Here is a 25,266-nt window from a genome sequence, read left to right on the forward strand (position 1 = left end):
CCCTATATGCAAATTGACTTCATCGGCGCAATTTGCCATTGGTCACCATCTACAGTCAATCACAGATCTCTCTTGAGTGGCCGCAGATGCGCTGGTTTGGCCACTGGTCACATTCCAACTCTGAACATAGCCTATCAATACAAATTTTCAGATTTTGATGTCAGTATCACTTTAAGACTTCAAAACATGAGAAGTTGTTGACAGTAATGGAGCTGCATTTGTGCTGATTTTTTAAAAACAACAAGGGTGTCCAGGTGGCATAGCGGTCTATTCCAGAGAGCAGGGTGATTGGCCAGGTACAATTGGGGAGAAAAGGTGGGGGTGGGGGGGACCAACAACAGCTAGGCCTCCACCACAACCAGCAACCCAGGGAGACCTGAAATACCCAAGTTTGGGGGAGGGGGCACAGTTCACTCAGCTGATTATAGTCACCAAATTTGAACCAAGTTTCTATCATAAATAAAAAATCAAATTAAAAGATAGATAGATTGATTGTTTTATTAGCCACACGATCAAGGACGGTGGAATTTGTTTTTGGTACACTTTAAACTGCAGCACAATACATACATGGACAACAACAGACACTCCACATATTATCACGAACAATACAGTTACACAATAACAGAAATAAACACATCACGCGTAACAATTAACAACGTATATTAACAACATATACAAACAACATACAATTGACAACATAATTAAACAAGTAATAAGATAAAACTTGTTTGTCAGTGATCTCACATTAAACACGATAAGCTCAAAATGAAGGGATTGTAATGGATCAGTCTTAGGTGGGTTTGATTTCTGGATACTTGAGGTTTTGATGGTTAACAGCCCTTGTGTTTCTTTGAAAGCGTGTTGACCTGGTGACAGTGGGAATCCCTCGAGCAGAGTGCCTATTGTATGATACAGCCAGTCCACAGGGGGAGCTAGTGAATCTGAAAGTGGGCTGAATCTATCTTGAGGCTGACAGAAGAAGCTGTAATCAGTGACTGATGTTGTGGTCAGATATGTGGGTGGTGTAGGCCTGGACAATAAAACGATGGCAGTACATACCAACGATAGACACTTCATCAGTTGCAATAAGGAAATTGTTCGATAGAATGTTCAATAGTTTCACTTAAATGCATTAAATGCAAACCGCCATGAAAGCACATGACGAATACACGTGCTCACACCCTGGCTCATAAAAAGCCTATCAGAGCCCTTAATAAAAGAGTGTGCTACAAGTGACATGCAAACAGCCAATCGTTTAACAGCTGTGTTGTTTGGTTGCACCATCGACAAGCGACGCAACGACAGAAACGGCATGGGGTGAGAAATGAGTGAAGACGGTGAGGAACTTGCTGATAAGAAAGGACAGGTCAGCTCGCCAATTTGGCAGTTTTTTGGGGGGTTTCATTTTAAGTCTGGCCAATGTAAGAACACCGTGGTGGTTCAATTCACAGTAAGGACTGAATTCAAGAATCAAGATTCAAGATTATTTGTTACGTCTCATTATAAAAGCACAAGAGAGTAAAATTCTTGAGTTTCGGCTCCTCAACACTGCAGCAACAATAGTAACTGAACAACAACACAACAGAACAAAAAAACAGCAACAATAATAGTGTGTGATGTATGTAAGGTGCTATGTGTGTGTGTGTGTAGGCCCAGCCCCAATAAATGTGCACACGTGCGTGTAGTTGTCTGCATATCCGAGCGTGTCTGTGCATGCCAAGCTACCTCTGTGTGTGTGTGTGTGTAAACCGACGATCAGCTGAAGACCACAGGTCAGTACCATCACACTAGCAAAAGGCTTAGTGTCTTTAATGTTCTTTGTTCAAAAGTCTGGTTGCTTGGTGGAAGAAGCTGTTCTGGAGCCCACTACTCCGGGCTTTGAGGCTGCAGTACCGTTTGCCTGACGGTAGCAGCTGGAACAGTCCGTAGTTTGGGTGGCTGGGGTCTTTAATCATCCTACGGGCTTTGCTGACACAACGTCTACTGTATATGTCCTGGATGGAGGGAAGCTCGCATCCACTGATGTCCTGGGCCGTCGGCACAAACCTCTGCAGTGGTTCGCGGTTGTGGGCAGTACAGTTCCCATGTCAGGAGGTGATGCATCCAGTCAGGATGCTCTCGGTTGTGCCTCTGTAGAAGGCCCGTAGAATCTTGGGCCCCATGCCGAACTTCTTCAGTCGCCTGAGGTGAAAGAGGCTTTGCTATGTCTTTTTCACCACATGGCTGGTGTGTTCATCCCAAGTGAGGTCCTCAGTAATGTGGACACTGAGGAACTTGAAGCTCTTGACTCCCTCTTCAGCAGTCCCATTGATGGTGATGGGGTCCAGCCTCCCCTCTCTCTTCCTGTAGTCCACAATTAGCTCCTCGGTTTTGTCAACATTGAGAGAGAGGTTATTCTCCTGGCACCACTTTGTTAGATTGTTAACATCTCTACCAGAAGGCTGTCTTGTCATCATCGGTGATCAGGCCCATCACCGTCGTGTCATCAGCAAACTTTATCACCAAGTTGGAGCTACGTGTGGCCATGCAGTCATGGGTGTACAGGGAGTAGAGGAGAGGACTCAACACCGATTGGCTAGACAGAGGGACCGAGCTGCGAAGGATGTGCAGCAAGTTAGGGCGATCAAGGATAGAGATGGAAATGTGCTGACAAGCGAGGAGTGTGCGCTGAGAAGATGGAAGGAGTACTTTGAGGGGCTGATGAATGAAGAAAATGAGAGAGAGAGAAGGTTGGATGATGTAGGGATAGTGAATCAGGAAGTTCAGTGGATTAGCAAGGAGGAAGTGAGGGCAGCTATGAACAGGATGAAGAGTGGAAAGGCAGTTGGTCCTGATGACATACCTGTGGAGGCATGGAGGAGATGTTTAGGAGAGATGGCAGTGGGGTTTTTAACTAGATTGTTTAACACAATCTTGGAAAGTGAGAGGATGCCTGAGGAGTGAAGAAGCATACTGGTACCAATTATAAAGTTGATCAGCCACAGCATGAAAATTTGGGAAAGAGTAATAGAAGCTAGGTTAAAGAGGAGAGGTGATGATCAGCGAGCAGCAGTATGGTTTCATGCCATGAAAGAGCACCACAGATGTGATGTTTGCTCTGAGAATGTTGATTGAGAAGTATAGAGAAGGCCAGAAAGAGTTGCATTGTGTCTTTGTAGATTTAGAGAAGGCATACGACAGGGTGCCGAGAGAGGAGGTGTGGTATTGTATGAGGTAGTCAGGAGTTTCAGAGAAGTATGTAGGAGTGGTGCAGGATACGTATGAGGGAAGTGTGACAATGGTGAGGTGTGCGGTTGAAATGACAGATGAGTTCAAGGTGGAAGTGAGATTACATCAAGGATCGGCTCTGAGCCCTTTCTTGTTTGCAATGGTGATGGACAGGTTAACGGACAAGATCAGCAGGAGTCTCCATGGACGATGATGTTCGCGGATGACATTGTGATCTGTAGCAAGAGTAGGGTGCAGGTGGAGGAGAGCCTGGAGAGGTGGAGGTATGCACTTTAGAGAAGAGGAATGAAAGTCAGTAGGAGCAAGTCAGAATACCTATGCGTGAATGAGAGGGAGGACAGTGGAATGGTCAGGATGCAAGGAGTGGAGGTGACGAAGGCATACGAGTTTAAATACTTGGGGTCAACTGTCCAAAGTAACGGGGAGTGCAGTAGAGAGGTGAAGAAGAGAGTGCAGGCAGGGTGGAGTGGGTGGAGAAGAGTGTCAGGAGTGATTTGCGACAGAGGGATACCAGCAAGAGTTAAAGAGAAGGTTTACAGGATGGTTGTGAGACCAGCTATGTTGTATGGTTTGGAGACAGTGGCGCTGACGAAAAGACAGGAGGCAGAGCTGGGGGTGGCAGAGTTGAAGATGCTAAGATTTTCACTGGGAGTGACGAAGAAGGACAGGATTAGGAATGATTATATTAGAGGGACAGCTCAAGTTGGACGGTTTGGAGACAAAGCAAGAGAGGCAAGATTGAGATGGCTTGGACATGTGTGGAGGAGAGATGCTGGGTATATTGGGAGAAGGACCCTGAATATGGAGCTGCCAGGAAAGAGGAAAAGAGGAAGGCCAAAGAGGAGGTTTATGGATGTGGTGAGGGAGGCCATGCAGGTGGCTGGTGTGACAGAGGAAGACGCAGAAGACAGGAAGAAATGGAAACAGATGATTCACTGTGGCGACCCCTAACGGGAGTAGTAGAAATAAAGGAGAGGACTCAACACGCAGCCCTGGGGGGCTCCTGTGTTGAGGGTCAGAGCGACAGAGGTGTTGGAGCCCATCCTCACCACCTGCCGTCGGCTCGACAGGAAGTTCATGATCCAGCTGCACAGACAGGGGCTGAGTCCTAAGTCCCTGAGCTTGGTGTAGAGTCTGGAGGGGACTGTGGTGTTGAATACTGAGCTGTAGTCTACAAACAGCATTCTCACATAGGAGTTCCTTTTCTCCAGGTGGGTGAGGGTGGTATGGAGCGTAGTGGCTATTGCGTCATCAGTGGATCTATTTTGTCGGTACGCAAATTGGTGGCGGTCAAGGGTGGGCGGTAACATGCTACAGATTAGTCCCTTAACAAGCCTCTCAAAGCATTTACTCACTATGGGAGTGAGAGCAACAGGAAGCAAATCATTCGAGCATGTAACCTTGGTCTTCTTCAGCACTGGTACAATGACTGACGATTTAAAGCAGGAGGGGACTACACACAGGGAAATGGAGAGGTTGAAAATATCCGTGAAGACACTCGCCAGCTCCACTGTGCACGCTCTGATCACCCCACTTGGAATGCCGTCCGGGCCGGCTGCTTTGCAGGTGTTCACGCGCATGAATTACTTGCGCACTTCGGATGGTGACGGCCAGTGCGCTGTCCATATCGGCAGCAGGGGAGTCTTCCCCCGGGAGGTTGGTGTCAAAAACCTCAAACCGAACAAAAAAAACTATTAAGCTCATTCGGGAGGGAGGCAGCGGCATTGGCTAAGATGCTGGGTCTCCCTTTGAAGTCCGATATTGTGTGTAATCCCTGCCACATGCTACTTGGGTCATTAGCACTTAGTTGTTCCTCAATTTTCCTGCTGTATTCTTGTTTGGCTGCTTTGATCGCTTTCCGGAGATCACAGAAGGCTTTCTTCTTCTCCGCTGCATCTCCCGTGGTGAAGGTGATGTCTCGTGCTGCAAGAGCAGACTGAATGGAACTGTTTATCCATGGATTCTGGTTTGGATACACCTGGACTATTTTAGTGGGCACCAGCTCCTCAATGCTCTTCCAGATGAATCCAATAACTCCTTCCGTGTACTCATCAATGTTGCCATCCGACGAATCACGGAACATGTCCCAGTCCACTTGATCAAAACGGTCCTGTAATACGGCATCCGATTGGTCAGACCAGCAATGTATCGTCCTCACGGTAGGTGCTGCTTGCTTCAACTTCTGCCTATAGGCAGGCAGAAGCAGGATAGAGGAGTGATCCGATTTGCCAAACAGTGGACGGAGGAGGGGTTTGTAGGCATTGCGGAAAGGAGAATAGCAATGATCAAGTAAGCTATCTCCCTGTGTGTTAACATTGATATGTTGTAAGTATTTCGGTAATACTTTCCGAAGAGATGCTTTGTTGAAATCCCCAATCACGATAAAAGTAGCCTCCAGGTGCACATTTTCCACGTTGCTGATTGTCCTGTACAGCTCCTTGAGTGCCAGGTCCAAGTTGGCATCAGGCGGGATGTACACAGCTATCACAACAACAGCTGTGAACTCTCTGGGCAGCCAAAATGGCCAACACAGGTGCGAGAGATATTCGAGGTCCGGGGAACAGAAAGACTTGAGAGAATGTATGTTCCTTGGGACACACAATTCAAAATAAAGGGGTTAAATTCAACCTTTTTTCTGATGGTCTTTATTAAAAATAGATAATTAAAAAAGGTCAACAATTATTAACAGACTGAAATGAAACATTTTATCGTGATACATTTTTCAACTCTATCGTGCAGCCCTGGTCAGGTGCAGTCAATTGCTGGTGGTATTAAAAACAGAGTAAAATATATTGTCTGTTAAAATTCTAGCGCCAAGGCCATTTGGGTGAAAACCATCCCTCCTAGAGCATGATCAGGGGTTCCAGAACAGATAAACATTATCGATATAATGTATCCGCTTACTGATTTGCCAAAATTTTACATCAGATGCCCTTCCTGACACAAACACTACCAGGAATCAATAATATCCAAGTTTTTTTTTCTTTCATATTTACTCAAACACAGGCATTCATGAACTAGTTAGCCCTGTGATGACTAATGACTGCTGGGATAGGCTCCAGCATCTCCGCGACCCTAACTGCAGGATACGCGGTTTGGACAATGGATGGAAGGATAAAATGTATGTCATGTAATGGGAAAGTGAACTGCAGCCAGGTGTGGAGCCTTAAAATCCTGGTAAACTGTTCGACACCTCTTCTAAGGGGAGGGATTGGTCCAGAGATGAAGACACATTTGCCACTGGCTTTAAGTGTATCAAAAAGACAGATGAAATCGTCTTTTAGTATTTCGGACATCTTGTTTGGGACATCGTTGCAACCAACATGGATGGTTACATGTGGAGTAAGAGGGTGCTTATCGAGAACACTTAGGATCTGCTCTATGATATCCAGAACTGTGTCAACAGAAAAGCAGTGGGTCACTATTGAGTTTCTCATCAGGTTTCTATGCTTCTGATAATGGAGTTGCCAATAACTAATATGGATGGGGAGGGGGGGTGGGCATCGGCCCAATGAGATGGGACAAGGAGGTGATGATGAAATGGATGTAGAAAGGTGGACAGAGGGGGGCAGGAGCCCCTCGCGGTGCCGGTGTAAAGTGAGGTATGGAGCAGCGAGCCCTGGTGCGGGAGAAGCACCCAGGCATGGCTGGAACCGATGCAACAGCAGGGGAGATTAAGGAGAAGGCTGAGATTCCCCAGACAAATGAGGGAAGTCATGCAGGTCGAGGATGTCGAGTTTTTATTTTCCAGCTGGATCTCATGTTTAGGAGGTGTAACGTTACGAAAGGAGCATCTCTCTCTTTTGCTGAAAGCACCAAGCAGGTTCCAGGGCTCATGGTGGGATGGAGTAGAGGTGATCGAGGCTTTAGGTCTAGCCCTAAGCCAGTCCCAGGATGGGACATTGACCAGAGGAGGGTGCAGAGTCAGCAGCAGGCCAGGGAGAGGTGGTATCAGGCTCTCGGGCACAGGTTGTGTCGGTTAGAATTTACAATTTCATTTAGCAAACGCTTTTATCCAAAGTGACGTACATCTGAGAGCTGATACATCACAAGCTGGGATCGCGGCAGGAAAGAACAACAGGAGTAAGTGCCATAAAGCGAAGTTCGAGCCGGATAGGATGTAGCCACCAACAGCCAGTGCACAGAGGCAATGTATAGAGTGCATAGAATGTATAGAAGCAGATTTTTTATTCATTTCTTCTTCAGTACCCCAGGGTTCGGTTCTTGGTCCTCTCTTGTTCATCCTTTACATGCTCCCTCTTGGTAACACAATATGTCATCATGGTCTCCTCTTCCACTGCTATGCTGATGATGTCCAGCTGTACATTTCTATGAATCTATCACCGCTGCAACTCACTCCACTCTCGACAGACTGCCTCACTGAAATCAAATCATGGATGCAAGCCAACTTACTAAAACTAAATAAATAAATCTGACATGATCATCATCGGTCCCAAATCCCTTACCAAAACCACTCACAACTTCTGCTTCACCATCCTTAACTCCACTCTGTCCCCCTCCCCACACACCCGCAACCTCAGAATAAGAGAGCCACTTTTAAGAAAACCACTTCATTTTGTAATTGTACAGTTGTTCGGTTATAATGAAATTTGTTCTCTGCATTTAACCCATCCTAATGTATAGGAGCAGCTGGCAAATAATTTTCAACGGCAATCTTTCCTTTGAACACCACGTCAATCAAATCAACAGAACTGCCTTTTTCCACCTAAAGAAAACATAGCCTGTCTCCACCCATCACTCTCCTTCTCTGCTGCCGAAACTTTGATCCATGTCTTCATCACATCCAGAACTGACTACTGCTACAGCATTTTTTATGGCTCATAATCCAAAGTCCTAAACAAACTCCAGTACATCCAGAACTCTGCTGCTCGCCTGCTCATCCACTCCCACTCCCGTGACCATATCACTCCTGTCCTCCACAACCTCCACTAGCTCCCTGTCCTGCAATGGATCCAATTCAAAGTCCTTCTCCTCACTCACAAAGTCCTCCATAACCAGGCCCCCTTCAACCTCACCGACCTGTTCCTCGGCCATACTCCTTCCAGGAGCCTTTGCTCCTCTCCAATACCAACTTCCTGTCTCCACCACACAGGACCAAACACCCTATCTGGGGTGACAGAACCGTCTCAATGTCTGCCCCCTCGTTCTGGAACTCTCCCCCCATACACATGTGAGACTCCACCGATCTGTCCACGTTCACATCACTAATCACATCACTTCTCCAAGTCTGCCCCCTCCCTCTGGAACTCTCTCCCAATACACATGTGAGACTGCTCCGATCTGTCCACGTTCACATCACTAATCACATCACTTTACCAAGTCTGCCCCCTCCCTCTGGAACTCTCTCCCCATACACATGTGAGACTGCTCCGATCTGTCCACGTTCACATCACTAATCACATCACTTCTCCAAGTCTGCCCCCTCCCTCTGGAACTCTCTCCCCCCATACACATCTGAGACTGCTCCGATCTGTCCACGTTCACATCACTAATCACATCACTTTACCAAGTCTGCTCCCTCTCTCTGGAACTCTCTCCCCATACACATGTGAGACTGCTCCGATCTGTCCACGTTCACATCACTAATCACATCACTTTTCCAAGTCTGCCCCCTCCCTCTGGAACTCTCTCCCAATACACATGTGAGACTGCTCCGATCTGTCCACGTTCACATCACTAATCACATCACTTCTCCAAGTCTGCCCCCTCCCTCTGGAACTCTCTCCCCATACACATCTGAGACTGCTCCGATCTGTCCACGTTCACATCACTAATCACATCACTTTACCAAGTCTGCCCCCTCTCTCTGGAACTCTCTCCCCATACACATGTGAGACTGCTCCGATCTGTCCACGTTCACATCACTAATCACATCACTTTACCAAGTCTGCCCCCTCCCTCTGGAACTCTCTCCCCATACACATGTGAGACTGCTCCGATCTGTCCACGTTCACATCACTAATCACATCACTTCTCCAAGTCTGCCCCCTCCCTCTGGAACTCTCTCCCAATACACATGAGACTGCTCCAATCTGTCCACGTTCACATCACTAATCACATCACTTCTCCAAGTCTGCCCCCTCCCTCTGGAACTCGTTCACATCACTCATCACCACTCACCTTTTCAGAACTGCTTTTAATGTGTGATTCATGTGTTTTATGTTTTTGGTGTGTTGCTTTTATGTTTATTTATCTTGTGTAAAGCAGCTTTGAGTACTCTGACAAGCGCTCTATAAATAAAATGTATTATTATTATTACTATTATTATTATTATTATCTTATGTTGCTGTTAGCAATGGGTATGGCTGAAATAGCTGAACCCACTAATTTAGAAGGGGTTTCCACATACTTTTGGTCATGTACTCTGTGTGAACATGTGTGTGTCTGTGTGTGTTTGGGAACTGCGCAGCACATTGCCAACAAAGCTTACAAACTAAAAAACGGCATTCAGGCCAGCCCAACAAACCTTTTACATACTATGTAAACTTGCTGTGTACGATTTGTACACACCATAGAGACCCACTCGTCCATAACTTCTCATTTCATTGCCTGCTATGACATACAGATTGTTCAAGATCTTGTGTTACATCTTATTTGATCTATGTGAGCAACCCACAGAGTGGTACTTTAGCCAGGTAAAGCCCAGCAGGTGTGGAGAATTAGCCAGGTAAAGCCCAGCAGGGGTGGAGAATGTGTGGTACTTTAGCCAGGTAAAGCCCAGCAGGTGTGGAGAATTAGCCAGGTAAAGCCCAGCAGGGGTGGAGAATGTGTGGTACTTTAGGCAGGTAAAGCCCAGCAGGTGTGGAGAATTAGCCAGGTAAAGCCCAGCAGGGGTGGAGAATGTGTGGTACTTTAGCCAGGTAAAGCCCAGCAGGGGTAGAGAATGTGTGGTACTTTAGCCAGGTAAAGCCCAGCAGGGGTGGAGAATGTGTGGTACTTTAGCCAGGTAAAGCCCAGCAGGGGTGGAGAATGTGTGGTCCTTTAGCCAGGTAAAGCCCAGCAGGGGTGGAGAATGTGTGGTACTTTATCCAGGTAAAGCCCAGCAGGGGTGGAGAATGTGTGGTTCTTTAGCCAGGTAAAGCCCAGCAGGGGTGGAGAATGTGTGGTCCTTTAGCCAGGTAAAGCCCAGCAGGGGTGGAGAATGTGTGGTACTTTAGCCAGGTAAAGCCCAGCAGGGGTGGAGAATGTGTGGTGCTTTAGCCAGGTAAAGCCCAGCAGGGGTGGAGAATGTGTGGTACTTTATCCAGGTAAAGCCCAGCAGGGGTGGAGAATGTGTGGTGCTTTAGCCAGGTAAAGCCCAGCAGGGGTGGAGAATGTGTGGTCCTTTAGCCAGGTAAAGCCCAGCAGGTGTGGAGAATTAGCCAGGTAAAGCCCTGGAGGGGTGGAGAATGTGTGGTACTTTAGCCAGGTAAAGCCCAGCAGGGGTGGAGAATGTGTGGTGCTTTAGCCAAGTAAAGCCCAGCAGGTGTGGAGAATTAGCCAGGTAAAGCCCAGCAGGGGTGGAGAATGTGTGGTACGTTAGCCAGGTAAAGCCCAGCAGGGGTGGAGAATGTGTGGTACTTTAGCCAGGTAAAGCCCAGCAGGGGTGGAGAATGTGTGGTGCTTTAGCCAGGTAAAGCCCAGCAGGGGTGGAGAATGTGTGGTGCTTTAGCCAGGTAAAGTCCAGCAGGCGTGGAGAATGTGTGGTACTTTAGCCAGGTAAAGCCCAGCAGGGGTGGAGAATGTGTGGTGCTTTAGCCAGGTAAAGCCCAGCAGGGGTGGAGAATGTGTGGTCCTTTAGCCAGGTAAAGCCCAGCAGGGGTGGAGACTGTGTGGTGCTTTAGCCAGGTAAAGCCCAGCAGGGGTGGAGAATGTGTGGTACTTTAGCCAGGTAAAGCCCAGCAGGGGTGGAGAATGTGTGGTACTTTAGCCAGGTAACGCCCAGCAGGGGTGGAGAATGTGTGGTGGTGCTTTAGCCAGGTAAAGCCCAGCAGGGATAGAGAATGTGTGGTACTTTAGCCAGGTAACGCCCAGCAGGGGTGGAGAATGTGTGGTGGTGCTTTAGCCAGGTAAAGCCCAGCAGGGGTAGAGAATGTGTGGTGCTTTAGCCAGGTAAAGCCCAGCAGGGGTGGAGAATGTGTGGTGGTGCTTTAGCCAGGTAAAGCCCAGCAGGGGTGGAGAATGTGTGGTGCTTTAGCCAGGTAAAGCCCAGCAGGGGTGGAGAATGTGTGGTGGTGCTTTAGCCAGGTAAAGCCCAGCAGGGGTGGAGAATGTGTGGTGCTTTAGCCAGTTAAAGCCCAGTAGGGGTGGAGAATGTGTGGTGATGCTTTAGCCAGGTAAAGCCCAGCAGGGGTGGAGAATGTGTGGTGCTTTAGCCAGGTAAAGCCCAGCAGGGGTGGAGAATGTGTGGTCCTTTAGCCAGGTAAAGCCCAGCAGGGGTGGAGACTGTGTGGTGCTTTAGCCAGGTAAAGCCCAGCAGGGGTGGAGAATGTGTGGTACTTTAGCCAGGTAAAGCCCAGCAGGGGTGGAGAATGTGTGGTACTTTAGCCAGGTAACGCCCAGCAGGGGTGGAGAATGTGTGGTGGTGCTTTAGCCAGGTAAAGCCCAGCAGGGATAGAGAATGTGTGGTACTTTAGCCAGGTAACGCCCAGCAGGGGTGGAGAATGTGTGGTGGTGCTTTAGCCAGGTAAAGCCCAGCAGGGGTAGAGAATGTGTGGTGCTTTAGCCAGGTAAAGCCCAGCAGGGGTGGAGAATGTGTGGTGGTGCTTTAGCCAGGTAAAGCCCAGCAGGGGTGGAGAATGTGTGGTGCTTTAGCCAGTTAAAGCCCAGCAGGGGTGCAGAATGTGTGGTGCTTTAGCCAGGTAAAGCCCAGCAGGGGTGGAGAATGTGTGGTACTTTATCCAGGTAAAGCCCAGCAGGGGTGGAGAATGTGTGGTACTTTATCCAGGTAAAGCCCAGCAGGGGTGGAGAATGTGTGGTACTTTATCCAGGTAAAGCCCAGCAGGGGTGGAGAATGTGTGGTACTTTATCCAGGTAAAGCCCAGCAGGGGTGGAGAATGTGTGGTACTTTATCCAGGTAAAGCCCAGCAGGGGATGGAGAAGACAACAGTTAATGGTGCTCACCTCAGAGCAGACGAACTCGTGCGCTGGATTCACCACCACCTGGCTGTCTAGGATGCCTCCGCTGTGCTGCAGCGTCCTCTGACCTGAGACGACACCACAGATTGGTTATAGACACAGGACAGGGCTGGTAGACTGCACTTCATGTCTCTTCTCCTACACTCCATCATCTGAATGCTTTCCTTCTTTTGAAGCCTGCTGCAGTGATAAGACAGTGACTCAACTCAGGACGCAGTGAACAGAAAACTGATCACAACAGAATAAAGTGCATTGGAGAGCCCACATAAAGACTTTAACCAGGTTAAAAACAGGTGATGGTTGATATGGAGAGAAGGCAGATTGTAATAAGCTTCAACTGAACTTATTCTCTTATTTCTTTATTTAATAAAGTATATTTTTCTGGCTGGGAAGGGTTAGGGAACGCTGATAGGGAGGAATGCTGGTTTGAACAGGGAGTAAAAGAGGCATATATGTTAAGAGGGAACTACCATCCCTGAAATGGGGTGGGGGGGTATAAGAGTGCATCTGCCACCATCTTACAATGATGATGAAATATATCTGTCAATAAACATTATGGTCAGACGAACTGACTCAACTTTCTGAGATTTCTTTCCCTGGATTAATGAGTATACATCAAGACACTTCTTTAATGTATATTTCAATTGTATGCTCATAATAAAACACTGACTATTAAATAACTTTTATATTTTCTCCTAAACTGCTCCAGGTTACTGGACCTTCTCTCACTAGACACATCTCAAAATAAAACAAGTGCTCCAGGTTACTGGACCTTCTCTCACTAGACACATCTCAAAATAAAACAAGTGCTGCAGGTTACTGGACCTTCTCTCACTCGACACATCTCAAAATAAAACAAGTGTTCCAGGTTACTGGACCTTCTCTCACTAGACACATCTCAAAATAAAACAAGTGCTCCAGGTTACTGGACCTTCTCTCACTAGACACATCTCAAAATAAAACAAGTGCTGCAGGTTACTGGACCTTCTCTCACTCGACACATCTCAAAATAAAACAAGTGTTCCAGGTTACTGGACCTTCTCTCACTAGACACATCTCAAAATAAAACAAGTGCTGCAGGTTACTGGACCTTCTCTCACTCGACACACCTCAAAATAAAACAAGTGTTCCAGGTTACTGGACCTTCTCTCACTCGACACATCTCAAAATAAAACAAGTGCTGCAGGTTACTGGACCTTCTCTCACTCGACACACCTCAAAATAAAACAAGTGTTCCAGGTTACTGGACCTTCTCTCACTCGACACATCTCAAAATAAAACAAGTGTTCCAGGTTACTGGACCTTCTCTCACTCGACACATCTCAAAATAAAACAAGTGTTCCAGGTTACTGGACCTTCTCTCACTCGACACATCTCAAAATAAAACAAGTGTTCCAGGTTACTGGACCTTCTCTCACTCGACACATCTCAAAATAAAACAAGTGCTGCAGGTTACTGGACCTTCTCTCACTCGACACATCTCAAAATAAAACAAGTGTTCCAGGTTACTGGACCTTCTCTCACTCGACACATCTCAAAATAAAACAAGTGCTGCAGGTTACTGGACCTTCTCTCACTCGACACATCTCAAAATAAAACAAGTGTTCCAGGTTACTGGACCTTCTCTCACTAGACACATCTCAAAGTAAAACAAGTGTTCCAGGTTACTGGACCTTCTCTCACTCGACACATCTCAAAATAAAACAAGTGCTGCAGGTTACTGGACCTTCTCTCACTCGACACATCTCAAAATAAAACAAGTGTTCCAGGTTACTGGACCTTCTCTCACTCGACACATCTCAAAATAAAACAAGTGCTGCAGGTTACTGGACCTTCTCTCACTAGACACATCTCAAAGTAAAACAAGTGCTGCAGGTTACTGGACCTTCTCTCACTCGACACATCTCAAAATAAAACAAGTGTTCCAGGTTACTGGACCTTCTCTCACTCGACACATCTCAAAATAAAACAAGTGTTCCAGGTTACTGGACCTTCTCTCACTCGACACATCTCAAAATAAAAAGAGTGCTGCAGGTTACTGGACCTTCTCTCACTAGACACATCTCAAAGTAAAACAAGTGCTGCAGGTTACTGGACCTTCTCTCACTCGACACATCTCAAAATAAAACGAGTGTTCCAGGTTACTGGACCTTCTCTCACTCGACACATCTCAAAATAAAACAAGTGTTCCAGGTTACTGGACCTTCTCTCACTCGACACATCTCAAAATAAAACAAGTGCTGCAGGTTACTGGACCTTCTCTCACTCGACACATCTCAAAATAAAACAAGTGTTCCAGGTTACTGGACCTTCTCTCACTCGACACATCTCAAAATAAAACAAGTGTTCCAGGTTACTGGACCTTCTCTCACTAGACACATCTCAAAATAAAACAAGTGCTGCAGGTTACTGGACCTTCTCTCACTCGACACACCTCAAAATAAAACAAGTGTTCCAGGTTACTGGACCTTCTCTCACTCGACACATCTCAAAATAAAACAAGTGTTCCAGGTTACTGGACCTTCTCTCACTCGACACATCTCAAAATAAAACAAGTGCTGCAGGTTACTGGACCTTCTCTCACTCGACACATCTCAAAATAAAACAAGTGTTCCAGGTTACTGGACCTTCTCTCACTCGACACATCTCAAAATAAAACAAGTGCTCCAGGTTACTGGACCTTCTCTCACTAGACACATCTCAAAATAAAACAAGTGCTGCAGGTTACTGGACCTTCTCTCACTCGACACATCTCAAAGTAAAACAAGTGCTGCAGGTTACTGGACCTTCTCTCACTCGACACATCTCAAAATAAAACAAGTGTTCCAGGTTACTGGACCTTCTCTCACTCGACACATCTCAAAATAAAACAAGTGTTCCAGGTTACTGGACCTTCTCTCACTCGACACATCTCAAAATAAAAAGAGTGCTGCAGGTTACTGGACCTTCTCTCACTAGACACATCTCAAAATAAAACAAGTGCTGCAGGTTACTGGACCTTCTCTCACTCGACACATCTCAAAATAAAACAAGTGTTCCAGGTTACTGGACCTTCTCTCACTCGACACATCTCAAAGTAAAACAAGTGCTGCAGGTTACTGGACCTTCTCTCACTCGACACATCTCAAAATAAAACAAGTGTTCCAGGTTACTGGACCTTCTCTCACTCGACACATCTCAAAGTAAAACAAGTGCTGCAGGTTACTGGACCTTCTCTCACTCGACACACCTCAAAATAAAACAAGTGTTCCAGGTTACTGGACCTTCTCTCACTCGACACATCTCAAAATAAAACAAGTGCTGCAGGTTACTGGACCTTCTCTCACTAGACACACCTCAAAATAAAACAAGTGCTTCAGGTTACTGGACCTTCTCTCACTAGACACATCTCAAAATAAAACAAGTGCTCCAGGTTACTGGACCTTCTCTCACTAGACACATCTCAAAATAAAACAAGTGCTGCAGGTTACTGGACCTTCTCTCACTCGACACATCTCAAAATAAAACAAGTGTTCCAGGTTACTGGACCTTCTCTCACTCGACACATCTCAAAATAAAACAAGTGCTCCAGGTTACTGGACCTTCTCTCACTAGACACATCTCAAAATAAAACAAGTGCTGCAGGTTACTGGACCTTCTCTCACTCGACACATCTCAAAATAAAACAAGTGTTCCAGGTTACTGGACCTTCTCTCACTCGACACATCTCAAAATAAAACAAGTGTTCCAGGTTACTGGACCTTCTCTCACTCGACACATCTCAAAATAAAACAAGTGTTCCAGGTTACTGGACCTTTTCTCACTCGACACATCTCAAAATAAAACAAGTGCTGCAGGTTACTGGACCTTCTCTCACTCGACACATCTCAAAATAAAACAAGTGTTCCAGGTTACTGGACCTTCTCTCACTAGACACATCTCAAAGTAAAACAAGTGCTGCAGGTTACTGGACCTTCTCTCACTCGACACATCTCAAAATAAAACAAGTGCTGCAGGTTACTGGACCTTCTCTCACTAGACACATCTCAAAATAAAACAAGTGCTGCAGGTTACTGGACCTTCTCTCACTAGACACATCTCAAAGTAAAACAAGTGCTGCAGGTTACTGGACCTTCTCTCACTCGACACATCTCAAAATAAAACAAGTGTTCCAGGTTACTGGACCTTCTCTCACTCGACACACCTCAAAATAAAACAAGTGTTCCAGGTTACTGGACCTTCTCTCACTCGACACATCTCAAAATAAAACAAGTGTTCCAGGTTACTGGACCTTCTCTCACTCGACACATCTCAAAATAAAACAAGTGCTGCAGGTTACTGGACCTTCTCTCACTCGACACATCTCAAAATAAAACAAGTGTTCCAGGTTACTGGACCTTCTCTCACTCGACACATCTCAAAATAAAACAAGTGCTCCAGGTTACTGGACCTTCTCTCACTCGACACATCTCAAAATAAAACAAGTGTTCCAGGTTACTGGACCTTCTCTCACTCGACACATCTCAAAATAAAACAAGTGTTCCAGGTTACTGGACCTTCTCTCACTCGACACATCTCAAAATAAAAAGAGTGCTGCAGGTTACTGGACCTTCTCTCACTAGACACATCTCAAAATAAAACAAGTGCTGCAGGTTACTGGACCTTCTCTCACTCGACACATCTCAAAATAAAACAAGTGTTCCAGGTTACTGGACCTTCTCTCACTCGACACATCTCAAAGTAAAACAAGTGCTGCAGGTTACTGGACCTTCTCTCACTCGACACATCTCAAAATAAAACAAGTGTTCCAGGTTACTGGACCTTCTCTCACTCGACACATCTCAAAGTAAAACAAGTGCTGCAGGTTACTGGACCTTCTCTCACTCGACACACCTCAAAATAAAACAAGTGTTCCAGGTTACTGGACCTTCTCTCACTCGACACATCTCAAAATAAAACAAGTGCTGCAGGTTACTGGACCTTCTCTCACTAGACACACCTCAAAATAAAACAAGTGCTTCAGGTTACTGGACCTTCTCTCACTAGACACACCTCAAAATAAAACAAGTGCTGCAGGTTACTGGACCTTCTCTCACTCGACATATCTCAAAGTAAAACAAGTGCTGCAGGTTACTGGACCTTCTCTCACTCGACACATCTCAAAATAAAACAAGTGCTGCAGGTTACTGGACCTTCTCTCACTCGACACATCTCAAAATAAAACAAGTGCTGCAGGTTACTGGACCTTCTCTCACTCGACACACCTCAAAATAAAACAAGTGCTGCAGGTTACTGGACCTTCTCTCACTCGACACATCTCAAAATAAAACAAGTGCTGCAGGTTACTGGACCTTCTCTCACTCGACACACCTCAAAATAAAACACGTGCTTCAGGTTACTGGACCTTCTCTCACTAGACACACCTCAAAATAAAACAAGTGCTGCAGGTTACTGGACCTTCTCTCACTCGACATATCTCAAAGTAAAACAAGTGCTTCAGGTTACTGGACCTTCTCTCACTAGACACACCTCAAAATAAAACAAGTGCTGCAGGTTACTGGACCTTCTCTCACTCGACACATCTCAAAATAAAACAAGTGCTGCAGGTTACTGGACCTTCTCTCACTCGACACATCTCAAAATAAAACAAGTGTTCCAGGTTACTGGACCTTCTCTCACTCGACATATCTCAAAATAAAACAAGTGCTGCAGGTTACTGGACCTTCTCTCACTCGACACATCTCAAAATAAAACAAGTGCTGCAGGTTACTGGACCTTCTCTCACTCGACACACCTCAAAATAAAACAAGTGCTGCAGGTTACTGGACCTTCTCTCACTCGACACATCTCAAAATAAAACAAGTGCTGCAGGTTACTGGACCTTCTCTCACTCGACACATCTCAAAATAAAACAAGTGTTCCAGGTTACTGGACCTTCTCTCACTCGACACATCTCAAAATAAAACAAGTGCTGCAGGTTACTGGACCTTCTCTCACTCGACATATCTCAAAATAAAACAAGTGCTGCAGGTTACTGGACCTTCTCTCACTCGACACATCTCAAAATAAAACAAGTGTTCCAGGTTACTGGACCTTCTCTCACTCGACACATCTCAAAATAAAACAAGTGTTCCAGGTTACTGGACCTTCTCTCACTCGACACATCTCAAAATAAAACAAGTGTTCCAGGTTACTGGACCTTCTCTCACTCGACATATCTCAAAATAAAACAAATGCTGCAGGTTACTGGACAGAGCTGTTTGTACAAATAAAATAAAACTGAACATGAACTGCAGCATCTTATTTAACACGATTCACTTACCCAAAGTAAATGACGGTTTTTGACACCATGTTGTAGCGAATGTGTGTGTGTGTGTGTGTGTGTGTGTGTGTGTGTGTGTGAGACAATACTGTCTGTGCTGCTATTTGCATGACATGAACCATCGTGCAGCATGTGTGTGTAAATCTGAACACCACAGAATCAGACACATCTGACAATGACTGGCGGCCTCTGGTCGATCGAGCTGAAAACTGGCCGATTGATCAGTGCACTTCTAAAACCACATAAACGTACTTGTAGAGCAGTTCATCGAGCACTAGGACAACAAGCTACTATAGCACGCGGTGTGGAGGGCATCATCACCATTCTGACCCCTCACACATCCTCCAGTCATACACACAGCAGACAGTCACACACACATCCTCCAGTCATACACACATCCTCCAGTCATACACACATCCTCCTGTCATACACACAGCAGACAGTCATACACACATCCTCGAGTCATACACACATCCACCAGTGATAAACACAGCACACAGTCATACACACATCCTCCAGTCATACACACAGCAGACAGGCATACACACAAGAGACAGTCACACACACATCCTCCAGTCATACACACACCCTCCAGGCATACACACAGCAGACAGTCACACACACATCCTCCAGTCATACACACATCCTCCAGTCATACACACATCCTCCTGTCATACACACAGCAGACAGTCATACACACATCCTCGAGTCATACACACATCCACCAGTGATAAACACAGCACACAGTCATACACACATCCTCCAGTCATACACACATCCTCCTGTCATACACATATCCTCCAGTCATACACACATCCTCCTGTCATACACACAGCAGACAGGCATACACACAAGAGACAGTCACACACACATCCTCCAGGCATACACACAGCAGACAGTCACACACACATCCTCCAGTCATACACACACACCAGTCATACACACATCCACCAGTGATAAACACATCCATCAGTCATACAAACATCAACCAGTCATGCACAAATCATACACACATCCACCGGTCATACGCACATCCACCAGTCATACGCATATCTGCCAGAAATACACACGTCCACCACTCATATGCAGATCCTCCAGTCATACACACACACACCAGTCATACACACATCCACCAGTGATACACACATCCTCCAGGCATACACACACACCAGTCATACACACATCCTCCAGTCATACACACATCCTCCAGGCATACACACATCCTCCAGTCATACACACAGCAGACCAGTCATACACACATCCTCCAGTCATACACACATCCACCACTCATATGCACATCATCCAGTCATACACACATCCACCAGTCATATGCACATCCTCCAGTCATACACACATCCACCACTCATATGCACATCCTCCATTCATACACACATCCAACAGTCATATGCCCATCCTCCAGTCATACACATATCCACCACTAATATGCACATCCTCCAGTCATATGCACATCCACGAGTCATACACACATCCTCCAGTCATACACACATCATACGCACATCCACAGGTCATATGCACATCCACCAGTCATATACACATCCACCAGACATCCACATATCCACCCTTCATACACACATCCACCAGACATACACACATCTATCAGTCATACGAACATTCACCAGTCAAACGAACATCCACCAGACATACACACATCTATCAGTCATATGAACATTCACCAGTCATACGAACATCCAACAGTCATACACACGTCATTCACACATCCACCAGTCATACACACATCCGCGAGTCATACACACATCATTCACACATCCACCGGTCATACACACATCCACCAGTCATACACACGTCATACGCACATCCACCAGTAATACATACATCCACCAGTCATACACACAACAGCCAGTCATATGCACATCGGCCAGTCATACGCACATCGGCCAGTCATACACACATCCGCCAGTCATATGCACATCCACCAGTCATACGCACATCGGCCAGTCGTACACACATCCACCAGTCATACACACATCATACACACATCCACCAGTCATACACATATCCACCGGTCATACACACATCCACAAGTCATACACACATGCCCCAGTCATATACACACCCACCAGTCATACACACATCCGCCAGCTCATGAGTCAGGATGACCAGATTCAAACTTAGTTTTATTCCTTACTTTTGTAGCTTTAACAGTAGAAGACAGCTAAGAGTGTGCAGTGTAGTGTTCAGGAAGAACCTTCCTTCCTATATCACACACAGGAAACACAGGACACATATCCATCCATCCATTAGCTGAACCGCTTATCCTGTTCTCAGGGTCGCAGGGATGCTGGAGCCTATTCCAGCAGTCACTGGGTGGCAGGCGGGGAGACACCCTGGACAGGCCGCCAGGCCATCACAGCGCTGAGAGACACACACACACACACACACACAAACAAACATTCATACCTAGGGACAATTTAGTACGGCCAATTCACCTGACTGGCATGTCTTTGGACTGCGGGAGGAAACCGGAGCCCTCATAGAGGAAACCCACGCAGACACAGGGAGAACATGCAAACTCCACACAGAGGACGACCTGGGATGACCCACCAAGGTTGGACTACCCGGGGCTCGAACCCAGGACCTTCTTGCTGTGAGGCGACCTCGCTAACCACTGCATCCCCATGCCACATATATAAATCTAATTATTATTATTATTATTACTATTATTATTTTATCATTATTATTAATGATTACTATTATTATTATTATAAACTGTCCTTCCCATATCACACATAGGAAACATAGGACACATAAATGTAATGATTATTAATATTTCAATTATTACTATTATAAACTGTTCTTACTGTATCACACACAGGAAACACAGAACACAAATATTATCATTATTATTATTATTATTATAAACTGTCCTTCCTGTATCACACACAGGAAACACAGGACACGTATAAATGTAAAGATTATTATTGTTATTGTTATTATTATTATTATAAGCCTTCCTTCCTGTATCAGTGTTACAACCCCTGGCTCTACAGGGTGCAACCAAAAAGGAGGACCCATCAAAACCATTCAATAAGCCATAATTTATTACAAAATAAAGAACAAACTTAATACAATAAAGTATGGATGTGTGTGTCAGTAAATCAGTGGAGTAAGGCAGTGTATGTGTGGGTGTACTGGCTGATGTGGTGCGTGTTATCAAGTGAAAAAAAGAAACCAACACACAAAGCCAAACGGGTGGCAGAGAGAGCGCCCAGACTGAAAGCTGGCTGCAGCTTTACGCTGAAGGACACGCCCGAGACCAGGTGTGTCCTCTCAGAAGGACACCCCCGGGCCCAGGTGTGTCCTCTCAGGTCTGACGAACCATCTCTCAACCTGAAACACAATAAAGGTGAACAGAACAACCAATCCACCAGGGGGAGTGGTTCGTCACAATCAGACACAGAAAATATAGGACATATAAATGTAATGATTATTATTATTATAACCATTCTTCCTGTATCAGACACAGGAAATATAGCACACATGTGTAATTTATTATTATAAACTGTTCTTCCTGTATCAGACACAGGAAATATAGCACGTGTAATTAATTATTATTATTATTATTATTATTATTATTATTAATATAAACTGTTCTTCCTGTATCAGACACAGGAAATATAGCACACGTGTAATTAATTATTAATTATTATTATTATAAACTGTTCTTCCTGTATCAGACATAGGAAATATAGCACACGTGTAATTAATTATTATTCATCATTATTATTACTATTCCTCCTGTATCAGACACAGGAAATACAGCACACGTGTAATTAATTACTATTATTATTATTATAAACCATTCTTCCTGTATCAGGCACAAGAAATACAGCACACATGTATAATTAATTTATAATTATTATTATTAACCGTTCTTCCCGTATCAGACACAGGAAATCCAGCACACTTCTAATTAATTATTATTATTATTATAACCTGTTCTTCATGTAACAGACACAGGAAATATAGTACAAATGTATAATTTATTATTATTAGTATTATTATTATTATAAACTGTTCTTCCTGTATCAGACACAGGAAATACAGCACATATGTGTAATTTATTATCATTATTATAAATCGTTCTTCCTGTATCAGACACCGGAAATATAGCACACATGTATAATTTATTATTATCTACTCATATATTTTCGTAATGTGTGTGTGTGTGTGTGTGTGTGTGTGTTAGTTAGTGTAGATAGCGGGACCGAAAACTAAAGCACTTATGATCCTTATTCTTTTTGGAGGTGGTAGGTATTGTTCCAGAGAGGACCAGAAAAATAGCAGAAAATTCAAATATAATTATAATAATCATGCATAATTATGCAAAATATGCATTTTCTAAAAATGGCTAAAAACCACGTTTCTCACCATTTCAGATGATTCTGAGCATTTGGGGGGAGGGAGTTGGAGTGGGGGGGGGGATTTAGGGGCAGGGGGAAGGCGGTTAGCTGGCAGGATGAAGAGGAGGGAGATTTAGACAGGTGGAGAACCAAACCGCTACATTGTAGCGGGGTTCTTCTAGTTATTGTTATAAACTGTTCTTCCTGTATCAGACACAGGAAATATAGCACACATGTATAATTTATTATTATTGTTATAACCCGTTCTTCCTGTATCAGACACAGGAAATATAGCACACGTATAATTAATTATTATTTTTATTATTATTATAAACCGTTCTTCCTGTATCAGACACAGGAAATATAGCACACATGTACAATTAATTATTATTATCATTATTATTATTATTATTATAACCCATTCTTCCCATATCAGACACAGGAAATATAGCACACATGTAAAATGTATTATTATTATTGTTATAAACTGTTCTTCCTGTATCAGACACAGGAAATATAGGCCATATAAATGTAATGATTATTATTATTATTACAAACTGCCCTTCCTGTATCAGACATAGGAAACAAAGGACACATGAAGGGACATCCACACTAGCCAGCAGCAAGCAGCTTCTACGTTGTTAAAATTCCACAGGGGGGGAAGTCTGCTGTGGATGTTTCCTTCAGGGCCGACCTCCATGTTGGTGCAGAGCTGAAACACAGAGCTGGACAGGAAGTTCTCTCTTCCTTCCTGGCAGCTGGTTAGGAGCGGACTAATCAGCTTAGTTTAGACATGTTAACTAGTGCTGCCTCCGGCAGAGAGGAGTCATGATGGAATGTAAGCTTTCATTACGAGACCCTCTAAAAATACCACATGACACATCAGTGTGATCCTCCCCAGCATCTTATGACTCCACAATCAATCTCATGCCTTCTACACCCCATCCACCCACACAAGTCACATGTAGCAGATTTAAACACACACACACACACACAAACACACACACACACACACACACCACTCTAATCCATTGCAGAACAAAATGAAAAAATTCCAAAACCAACAGGCAAGACAAATAGGACTAGTGCAGTAATAAACACACAATAACAAACACACGGGGACTACACAGTGACGCAGCCTGCAGCATGCGAGTCCAGTCTGCCATTATTACTGTTGAACTTTTATATCAACGTATTGCACACCAGAGCATCACACCAGAGCATCACACCACAGCATCACACCACAGCATCACACCACAGCATCACACCACAGCATCACACTACGGCATCACACCACAGCATCACACTACAGCATCACACCACAGCATCACACCACGGCATCACACCACGGCATCACACCAGAGCATCACACCACAGCATCACACCAGAGCATCACACCACAGCATCACACCACAGCATCACACCACAGCATCACACCACAGCATCACACTACGGCATCACACCACAGCATCACACCACAGCATCACACCACAGCATCACACCAGAGCATCACACCAGAGCATCACACCACAGCATCACACCACAGCATCACACTACGGCATCACACCACAGCATCACACTACGGCATCACACCACAGCATCACACCACAGCATCACACCAGAGCATCACACCAGAGCATCACACCACAGCATCACACCACAGCATCACACCACAGCATCACACCACAGCATCACACTACGGCATCACACCACAGCATCACACTACGGCATCACACCACAGCATCACACTACAGCATCACACTACAGCATCACACCACGGCATCACACCACAGCATCACACTACAGCATCACACCACAGCATCACACCACAGCATCACACCACGGCATCACACCACGGCATCACACCAGAGCATCACACCACAGCATCACACCACGGCATCACACCACGGCATCACACTACGGCATCACACTACGGCATCACACTACAGCATCACACCACAGCATCACACCACAGCATCACACCACGGCATCACACCACGGCATCACACCACGGCATCACACCACAGCATCACACCACGGTATCACACCACGGCATCACACCACGGCATCACACCACGGCATCACACCACAGCATCACACCACAGCATCACACCACAGCATCACACCACAGCATCACACCACAGCATCACACCACGGCATCACACCACGGCATCACACCACGGCATCACACCACAGCATCACACCACAGTATCACAC

The 25,266-nt window shown here is 45.4% G+C and overlaps 1 protein-coding gene across 1 annotated transcript in view; it reads right to left on the reverse strand.

The window, feature by feature from the left end:
• map1sa (microtubule-associated protein 1Sa) overlaps positions 1-25,266 on the reverse strand; it is a 66,076-nt gene that overhangs the window by 15,039 nt on the left and 25,771 nt on the right. Inside the window, exon 3 of the mRNA XM_056277614.1 lies at positions 12,352-12,434. Coding sequence (XP_056133589.1) covers positions 12,352-12,434 — 83 coding nt within the window. The remainder of the gene's footprint in view (positions 1-12,351; positions 12,435-25,266) is intronic.

The sequence above is a fragment of the Lampris incognitus genome, chromosome 3, assembly GCF_029633865.1.
Source record: "Lampris incognitus isolate fLamInc1 chromosome 3, fLamInc1.hap2, whole genome shotgun sequence".
NCBI lineage: Eukaryota > Metazoa > Chordata > Actinopteri > Lampriformes > Lampridae > Lampris > Lampris incognitus.